General features: G+C 37.9%; 1 protein-coding gene and 1 long non-coding RNA gene across 3 annotated transcripts; one reads left to right on the top strand and one right to left on the bottom strand.

Moving 5' to 3' along the window:
* Nucleotides 1-1,071: 1,071 nt before the first annotated feature.
* LOC108967095 lies at nt 1,072-2,493 on the bottom strand. Of its 2 annotated transcripts, none has more exons than XR_001993233.1 (4): nt 2,300-2,493; nt 1,926-2,245; nt 1,592-1,877; nt 1,072-1,533 (listed from the first exon to the last, which is right to left on the bottom strand). It is a non-coding gene; the product is annotated as an uncharacterized LOC108967095 (long non-coding RNA). The 2 variants fall into 2 exon arrangements; XR_001993232.1 differs by having other exon boundaries at nt 1,592-1,868.
* Nucleotides 2,494-5,588: 3,095 nt separating this feature from the next.
* On the top strand, nt 5,589-6,131 carry LOC108967094. The gene is made up of 2 exons (XM_018930344.1): nt 5,589-5,729; nt 5,799-6,131. The coding sequence occupies exons 1-2, from the start codon at nt 5,643-5,645 to the stop codon at nt 6,129-6,131; spliced, it is 420 nt and encodes a 139-aa protein (XP_018785889.1). The 5' UTR covers nt 5,589-5,642.
* The last annotated feature ends 3,899 nt before the right edge of the window (nt 6,132-10,030 follow it).

Genomic DNA, 10,030 nt, shown 5'->3' with positions numbered 1-10,030 from the left:
GCGTTATTTCTTTTCTAACCAAAACGGTCAAGTGAGTTTCGAAAACAAAGGGTGAGTTCGCTAATCAGTAGTACAGATGTAATGGCGGAATTCATGTCAAGTCATCCATGCTTGGCAAAAAATAACTTTCCAAACTCTGCGAAAGCAAGATTGCTTCCAATAAATTATGCGAAGCAGCTTAATGCCATGGGGCTACCAGTTAAAGATGCTAAGTTTTGGAGGAAGGTATGTATGTAATTTATATACAATATACTTTGATAAAATATTAATTTTGTATGATTTTTTTAGGTTTTTTCTGATCAAAAATACCAAGCAAAAAAGAAGCTTTACTTCAATAAAGCATCGAAAGCAGCGAACTGGAGGAGGGCCCTATAACGAAAAACTGAGCACTGCGACGGACGAATTGTTAATCGAAGCAGCTGGACTCGAAGCTTGCGTAGAGGGCGTAACAAATGTTTCTGCACTTGGAAATATGTTTCTGCACTTGGAAATAACCCAACTACGCAAGCTTTATCGTTAACTGTGATAGCAGTGATGAGGAAACAAACCCTTTCCCCAGCTCCTTACCAGGCCCAACAACTTCTAGACAGTCACTACTCGCTACAACAACAACAACGTCAACAGAAAAAACTCCCCGCACACCGAGAAGTAAACGTAGGAGTCACGAAAAGTTGGAGTTAGGTCGCTCTCAGCTTTTCAAAAAGACATAGAGCAGAAGCTAGAGAGGTTAGTAGCAGCACAAGGAAAAAATGGTTGCTGTGAAGATGGAAAAGCACCGCATCCAACTGGCGACACGGGAATTAGACCACGAAATAAAAAAATTGGAGCTCGAAACCTTACGAAGAAATTTATTTTAAAATTTGGTACATGAATGTAAATATAAGCACTTAATGAATTTTTAGCTTAGCATTTAATGAATTTTTTTAATTTAATAGAGCTTTTTTATTTTTGAATATTTTTTTTTTTTTTTTTTTTTATAAAAGCTTACATAATAATACAATTATTATACAAACTAAGAAAATACGCAGCACTAGCATCATGGGCTATCGGCCGAAATTTTTTTTTTTTTTTGAATATTATTTATGTAAAATATTAGAAAGGTGATAAAAGCAACAAGCGTGATGAAAGGACTAATAAAAAAAAAATAATGAATTTACATGAACAAAATTTTTGTATTTCGGTTTAGAAGGAAATTTACAAGGGTAACGACATAGAGGCGGTTCGCCACCCCGGTGTCGATATCCGTTGTTTGGTCAGAATCGCAATTCTGACGATCATAATTTATTTTAAATTTTATGTAGATGTTGTGTAATGCTGCACAAACGTTAGCAAATCTTGCCACTTTTGTCGGATGATACCTTCCTCTCCTGCCATATCCTAAAATTCTCCAGCGTCCTTTTAAAATTCCGATAGTTCGTTCGACGATACATCTTGCCTTGGAATGAATTTCATTAAACATAGCTTCACTTGTATCATTCGAAGCGTTTCTGTAAGGAGTTATGCACCATGGTTCCAATGGGTAGCCAGAATCCCCTGTTAAAATATAAATAAAATCGATGTGGTAAAAAGAACAAAATGAAGATATATGTACCTAAAAGCTATGAATTTTCATTCCTGTTGTGCTGARATCGTTCTTCCAAAACTCTTCTCTGGTCCGAGTGTTTCCAAACAAATGGGTCGTGGGCTGCACCACCGTATTGACAGTTAATTGCCAAAATTTTGTAAGTATGATCACATATCTGACACCACAAAATTTAACAAATATACATATATGTACATACATATATTGAAGCATTGATACTATGGTAGCCTTTTCTATTGGAGTACATGTGCTCGTTCACTGTGGGTACCATCAACGCACCAAATAACTAAAAATTCTTTATATTTATTAATATAAATATTTTAGTTGTGAAATGTATATTTACCTCCAGGAATTTTATGTTGCTGCACAAACCACTCCTTACACGTAAGGGAATCCTCTGGTGTAAACCGTATAAACTGCGGGCACAACTTCGCTTCCATTTCTTTAAGCACATGTAATGTCAGCTTCGAAACAGTGCTTTGACAAATCCCAATCAAATAGTCACTGCCTACACTGTGCTGGTATCCACCACTAGCCAAATGCGAGAGCGTGGTTGCTAATTGTAGCACTGGAGGCACTGCTCTGACGTCAGATTGCGTTAAACATATACTATTTAGGACATATTCAAAAGCCTATTTAGTTAGACGAAATCGTTTTAAAAATCTGCAAAGAAAACTTCATCAATGAGGTTTCATGATTTATTTTTTATATACCTACGCTGTATTCGGCAGTGCCAAAGCATTGCTCCGATCTCTTAGTTGCCTCCGCACTATTTTTTCATCCCCATCACTCTCACTATAGCTCAAATAAAAAGAAACAAAGTCCATCATCTTGATATTCAACCATTTGATATTTAAACTAACAAATTGATTGAATATTTTGCAACAGTTTTGACAGTTCCACAGCTATTGTGACCTAAAAATACGATCCAGAGCAATGTGAAATTTAAAAACTATTGTGAATTGAAAAGACATTACGATACGTTTGCTATCGTATGTCATAATGCCAATCATCGCATACGATTGCCGTATCACGTAATTTTCTTTCGTATGTTTGCCGTTCCGTGCACGGATGTAACGATTCGACCCCAGGCTAGAACTATTTCAGAATCGGTCCAGAGATGCAATCTGTATTTCTTCATGTTTAAGTGGGTCTGCACCATGGAAACCAATTTTGCGAGTAGTAGGGCGCCACAGAGCTCAAGTCGAGGTAGACTTAGCGTTTTTGGAGGAACCATCTTAGCCTTAGCTACTAATAAGTGGCTTGTGGTCACGTTATCGCTTTGTGTGCGCACATAGATAGTGGCACAGTATGCCTTCTCAGGGGTGTCACAGAAGCCATATAATTCGACTTTGCGTTCGGGGGAATAGTTTACCCACCGTGGGATTTGTATCTGTGAGATTTCCTGCGAACTGGGACTACTTATCTAAACGAAGTGGTTTCACTTGTTCGCCCCAGTCTGTTCCGTCTAGCCATAATTCTTGAATCAGGATTTTCGCTTGTATCATAATTGGCGAAAGCCATTCTGCGGGGTCGAAAAGTTTTGCCACCGAGGATAAAATTTGACTCTTTGTTATGGCGGATAGTGCTGATATTGACTCAGTAGTGTTTAGCCTTTTCTAGCGGAAACCCTGCTGTTTTGAGAGCTTGTGTCACTTGTGCTAGTGACTCGTATGCTTGTGGAAGAATGTGGCTTCCAGACAGAATATCGTCCACATACGTTTTTGTTTTTAACACTTGTGTTGCCAGAGGAAATTCTGACTTTGTGTCTTTTGCCAGTTCGTGGCGTGTTCGAATGGCTATGTATGGGGCACAGTTTACGCCAAAGGTAACTGTTTTTAGCTTAAAGTCGCTTAGTAGACCGGAAAATAATTCGCTGAAAATCGTGATCATCTTTATGTACGATTATTTGCCGATACATTTTTTCGACATCCCCACTGAATACGCATTTGTATATACGCCAATTTAAAATGAAGCGCCTTAAATCTGGTTGGAGTGTGGGTCCCGTAAATTTTAGGGAATTCCCCGAGCTAGTGGTTCTTGAGGCATTAAAGACAACTCTGATTTTGTTTGTCAGGCTTTACTACTGCATGATGTGGCAAGTAGAATGAATAATATTTGTCTTTTGTGATTTTTTCACATGGCCTTACTTCCTCCATATGATCTAAATGAAGGTATTTTTCGAAGACACCATCATAATCTTGTTTCAGCTCACATTTCCTAAGTAGGTTTTTTTCCATACTTAGAAACTATTGTATTGCAGAGGTGCGAGAGTGACCTAAGGCGATTGTGTTGGGAAATTGTTGTTTTAGTGGTAGTCATACGACATACCGACCATTATCTGATCTAGTAGTTGTGGTTTTGTAAAAGTCTTCACAATACTGATCTTTTGGTGTTGTGACTGATATGGGGGGAGTTCTTCTAATTCCCAAAATTTTTTCAATTGTGAATTGAGGTACTCGTTTGAGACTTCCTCAACTTGAGTTGTCAATGCTGTAGCTGGGTCCACAACTAGTCCACTTAGGACCCATCCGAAAATGGTATATTGCGCCGGTAGTGTATTTGTGAATTTCTCAATACCTTCGAGTATTATTTGTGGTATGAGACCGCTGCCTAATAGAAGATCTATTTAAGCGGGGGTGTTGCAGTTTGGGTCTGCTAGCTTTAGGTGTGAAACCTTTTGCCAATGCTTCCTATTTATATGATAGCTGGGTAACATATTGATTAATTGCGGTATGACAATAGCTTCTGCTTGTATGCGCTTGTCCACTTGGGGGGAAAAGAGGGTAATGGTGCAGATTTTATTTAAGTTTTAAACAACTCTTCCGCCCATTCCCGTAATTTCGACATTTGCCAGTTTTATTGGCAACTGTAGCCTGTTTTGTGCCAACAGACAATTTTGTGCGACAAACAATTGGAAACAGTGGATTGAAGTTTGATAAATTCTTCACTGGTTTCCCGTTTAATTTTTGGCAAGTTCATTAAGATTGTTATTTGCTTATCGACCAATATTCGTTCATTCTCGTATCTGGATTCTAAAGCTTCCCAAGCCATATTAAAATTGTCGCCATTTAATGCGAACTGTTTTACTATGACGCCAGCTTGCTTTTCGTTTTGTATCGGAGGTGATACAATTTTTGTGCATTAGATAATTTAGGGTGGTTTATGTAAACGGCGGCGAACATGTCCCGGAACGACGGCCATTGTTCATAACCCCCGTGAAAAATTTCTGTGTTATCCACCTTGAGGTGGATGCCTGAACTTGCCTCTTGACTTTGTACTTGTGGCATCTCTACTCGCGGAAGTGGAGTAGGTGCAATTGCTTTAATTAATTTGAGCTGATCTGCAATCATAATTTTTGTGTCTTCTTACTGGTCTAAGCAGTTTTCAAATTTGACATAAGGGAGCGTTCAAGTATTACGTAACGCAATTTTGGGGGGAGGGGGGTCTCGTAAAACGTTACGATGCATTACAGGGCCGGGAGGGGATCTTCCTTACAACACGTTACGTAACATTGTTTCTTTTGCTAAATAATAAAATAGCGAATTAAAACTCACAAGATGGCAACCCTTTTCGTTTACGTTTTACGGGGAATCACTAGATTGTATTGTACGTAATTTAATGTGGTTATTGTTGTCAGTATTCATTAGTGTTTATGCAGAAGCTAATTGCTGTAGTCGGTGTTATTAAAGTGAATTTTAGTGTTCGAATACTGTAATGTCTTCAAAAGAGGGAGTTTTGTATCATCAGCTGTTCTTGGCCTATAAAGGCTCTAATACTAACTTGCCAGCGCAACTGTGTCAAAAAAATGCCAACGATATTTACAAAATGGCTAAAGAAAAACTAAAAAATAAAGAAAAGTTTATAGAACATATAAATGATATTATACGACAGTTGAAGGAGAAGGCCACGAAGAAGGAAGCAACAATGCTTAGTTTTTTTACACAGGTAAGTTTACTTAGAAAACGTAATTATGACAAATATTATAATATGTAATACAAATCTTGATTTTTCAAAAACTGGTCATAAGTTCATAAGTATTATTTATTTCTAGCTACCTATGGAAACTTCAAGCACGCCAGCACCACGCCCAGGCACGCTTAGGCCCAATGTTCCCTCGACTTCACTTGCTCTTCAACAAAAACAGGTGCATCTGCTTGTATATTATGTTCCTTTTTATCGCATGTGTCTAATGTTAACGTCTTGATTACTATAGGATTCGGATGTTGTAGCTTCATCTCATATGGAATCGATTGTCGCAGTCACTGGACATAAAAGCACTGCCGTTAAAGGACAGATGAGCGATACCCACGATGAACAAAGTAAGATTACTGATAAGGAAATTGTGCAGACACCGTCTACGGAACCACATACGACTTTGATTGATGCGGGCTTCACTAAAAATGTTACAAGCAAACCGGCTCAAGATACTCTTATGAAAAAAATTAGTCTACTGCAACAGAGAATAAATGTTCTTACTGAAGCAAGGGACACTGGAATAGCTATCCTGCAGCACAACCTCGAACTAGCTCTGGACAGCCCCCTTTAGTTGACTCGCAACCTGCTCTCCTAGAGACCATAATTAATATTGCCATTCATGGCAGCGCTGCTGATGAACGCCGCCGAACAGAGATGATTAGGAGTTGTCTCACTCTGTCCGACCTGCATAARGGGCTGTTKTTAATGGGATTMAAAATTTCTCGAAGCGGCACATATCTTCATTTACTCCCACGCGTTTCTAACACTCAAGAGGGAAGAAGGCACGTACGTACCGTACCCGTAAAGTTAGCAAGACCACAGACCGAGATGCACAAAAAGCACGAGGATGGGGAATTTTGCACTGCCACAATCAGGTCATTGGAATCTCTCGCGTCGCTTCTGGGACCGTAGCAAGTATTCGTTCTCTCACAAGATGATAAGGCACGTGTACCAATAGGTTTACCAGCAGTGAAAAGTCAGAGCCCTCTTTTAATGCATATGGAATACAGAATACTTTTACCTGATCATGACTGGGTCGTGGCAGAGAGGCACAAACTTATTCCTTCTGTATATGCCGGCGTCAACGTGGAACCAAACAATTTCGGTAAGGAAGAAGCTGTTGGGTACAGCGGGCCGACATACATATCCATAAGAAGCGGGAAACATGCATCCTCCACAGCGAACACCCATGCTTATGATTTCGAATCACTTTTATCAAAACCTTCATTCAAACCCTTAATGATGACAGAATCGAACACCGTGAAGCCAGTGATCATAATCTTTGTAGATGGTGGGCCCGACGAAAGCCCGCGTTATCGCAAAGTCAAAAACTTTGCGATTGAACATTTTAGAAAATACAACTTGGACGCCCTGTTTATAGCGACTACTGCTCCTGGGCGGAGCGCATATAACCGAGTTGGGCGTCGCATGGCTCCCCTCAGCAAACGACTGGCAGGGGTCATTCTGCCTCATGAACATTTTGGTTCTCATCTCGACAACAAAGGAATTACTACGGATGTTGATTTAGAAAAATGCAATTTTCAGCACGCTGGAGAAACACTTGCAGAAGTGTGGAGAGAAATGAAAATTGACAATTACGACGTTTCGGCGGAGTATAGACAGCCCGAAGATAGCATGCAGGATCCAGCAGAACCAAATCTGGCGTGGTATAGCGTTCACGTCCGTGAATCGCAATATTTCTTACAGGTTATAAAATGCGCGGATGAATCCTGCTGTTCGCCACCGAGAAGTGCATTGAAATCTTTGTTTACGGATACTTTCATGCCGCCACCTTGCCCAATACTTCAAACCCCAAGCAAGCTCGTAGTACCCAGTTTGCTAGACAAGGGAACATCCAAGTTTTCACCACTTCTTGTGAGGTTGTTACTTGATCTGTCACCTCCTCTAGAAGGGTTTAAGCAGATGCCTTACGACTTCTTTTGTCCATCTGTACAATCCGACCTAAAGAAAAAAGTATGTCCAACCTGTGGGATCTATTTCACATCTCACAAGAGTGTTGAAATGCACTGTCGTTACGTGCATGGCAAGACTGACTAAGACAATTGTGAAACTAGAGTACGGCCGCAGCGCCTTGCTGCCAGAAGGGCAAATGAGTTTCTCTGCATTGTGCGTAGTTATGAAACATCGTCTGAGGATGCTGACTGGCTCGATGAAGATGAAGTTGATGTAATTGGTTTAACAATTCCAGAACCGTCCTTGTCTGCACTCCAGATGCCAGTGATGAAAGAATCTGAGTGGCTAGCAAACCCGTGGACAGAGGAGCAGTATTTTTAATTGAATTGTTTTTAATAGACCTGCTTAGATACTTGGTTCACAATTGATTATTTTTTAATTTTGTTAAGAATATGATTTCATTTCGATTATAATGTTTAATTTCAGTTGGGTTTCTACATATATACAAAATAATTGCATTGACAAAGGTTAAAATAAATATGTTCTTTTATTTAAACGTTTATTAGTAAAAAAACAATGAAGGAATGAATGAATGAAAGAGAAACCACTGTGTGTAAAGCAAAAATTTATATAGAATTGCGACTTTACGGCAAAGTATAAAAATTTATTGTTACGTAACGTATAAAGGAAGGGAGGGGGGTACAGAAAAACGTTACGGTCCATTACGAGGGGGGAGGGGGGTGTAAAAAAATCTTCAAAAATTGCGTTTCGTAATACTTGAACAGAAGCAGAAGATTTAAAGTTTTCTGGTAGATCTGAATCGTCAGTATCTACAATTGCGTCATATGCAGCCTGGAGACATTTCCAGCCTTTTATTTCTAGCGGCGATTCGGAATTGTCTTGAATCGGCGAAGATGCAAATTGATTGCAGTATTTTATTAGACAGTCACTCTCAGAAATGAATTTAGAGTATGATATATCTTCCCCCCTTTTGTGTTTCGTAGCACCTTGCTTCGAGCGTGTAGCTTCTGCAGGTGTACATGGACTTTTTTCGTCAGAAATCATCTTTGGGACTTTTCGGAACTGACTTGGTTTAGAGTCTTTTGAGTCAGAGCTCATTTAAAAATGTGACGAACAAATAAAAAAACAAAACAAAATGTTCAATAAAACTTGATTGGTATTATACAGTTTCGTATATGTAAGTATATGTGATATGTCGAAAAGAAGCCTCTTCTGTAAGTAAGAGATTCTAAGAAAATCGATAAAACAGATATGTATATATATATTTTTTATATGCTGAAATTATTGAATTTAATTTCACCACAGATTTCGTATATACATATATGTTCAGACGAGAACTCTTTTACGTGAATAAGAGTTTTGAATTAAATTAAAAATCAAAAACGTTTTTAATTGCCACGTATAATCGTGCTTTGCGTAACCGAACACTGTTTTAAGTTAAATAAGAGTTGTTTTATTTTTCTTTCGTATTATGTAATTAAATTTCAATTTAATTTTATTTAATTATTTGTTTTTAACCGCAAACCCAAATAATTTTTGTATATAGTATATTTGTATATGTACGTATATACATATATTTATGGTTCTTTTATTTTGTTATGTGCAAATGAGAGCTCGTTTTAGAGATCACTGCACTTTGTACATATGCATGTACGTACATATGTATTACGCTATATTATGTTTTACACAATCCTGCTTATTTTTATTGATCAAAAACCAAGGGGTATCGTGGGGTATATGCCAATGTGGTCTTTGAATATAAGTATGTATACGCAATCCTGCTTGTTTTTGATAATCAAAAACCAAGGGGTATTGCGGGATATATGACAATGTGGACTTTGAAATAACATGCGTATTTACATATGTGACGATACACGATTGTACAAATTCTTGATATTATTATTATACAAATTTTCCGCCGCTTAAAAGCTTACTGATGCTGCCATCAGTATTAAATTTTTGACGATTTAATTTAAAAATGGTTATTTTGTTTAAATTGTAACCGGGGTAAATTCTTTACCGTGGGTAGAGTTTTCTCTTAAATGTTTTTAGATCGTGATATGTATAAAAGAGTAAGTTATGCTCTTTGTACGTTATATAACTATATCGCGGATATATGTAAGTATAAGATGTATGTGAAGTTTTATTTCCACATATGTATGTATGTATGTATGGTTTAAAGTTTAAATATTTTCACTCTTTTATCTGTTTATGATTCGCCTTTAGCTTATTTTAAGCAATCCTGCTTATACTTGATTAAGTATAAGGGGTACCGCTGGAAATTGGTGCAAGTAAATACTTAAAAAAGGTTCTTGAAATAATTATGTATTTTCACACGACGGTAAGCGTTTACCGGCAATCGATTATTTATTAAACGTACTACCAAACTGCTTTGTCTCTTAGCGGTATTTCGGTTTTTACCGGGAAATAACCGGAATACTAAAACAGTTTGGTAACGGTTTTTTTCCTTCTTTTTCCTAACGGATGGGTAGAACCGCAAATTTAACTTTGTTTTAAATTGTCTTATTTAAAAAT

Source organism: Bactrocera latifrons, unplaced genomic scaffold (genome assembly GCF_001853355.1).
Source record: "Bactrocera latifrons isolate USDA-ARS-PBARC rearing strain unplaced genomic scaffold, ASM185335v1 scaffold_1765, whole genome shotgun sequence".
Lineage (NCBI taxonomy): Eukaryota > Metazoa > Arthropoda > Insecta > Diptera > Tephritidae > Bactrocera > Bactrocera latifrons.
The sequence above is the reverse complement of the archived record's forward strand: the minus strand, read 5'-3'. Positions and strand labels throughout refer to the sequence as shown.

Excerpts from the sequence above, each read along its gene's own strand:
- LOC108967094 (XM_018930344.1), top strand. The coding sequence starts at position 5,643 with ATGGAAACTTCAAGCACGCCAGCACCACGCCCAGGCACGCTTAGGCCC. Across the intron at positions 5,730-5,798 it reads TTGCTCTTCAACAAAAACAG|GATTCGGATGTTGTAGCTTC; the intron begins GTGCATCTGCTT and ends TGATTACTATAG.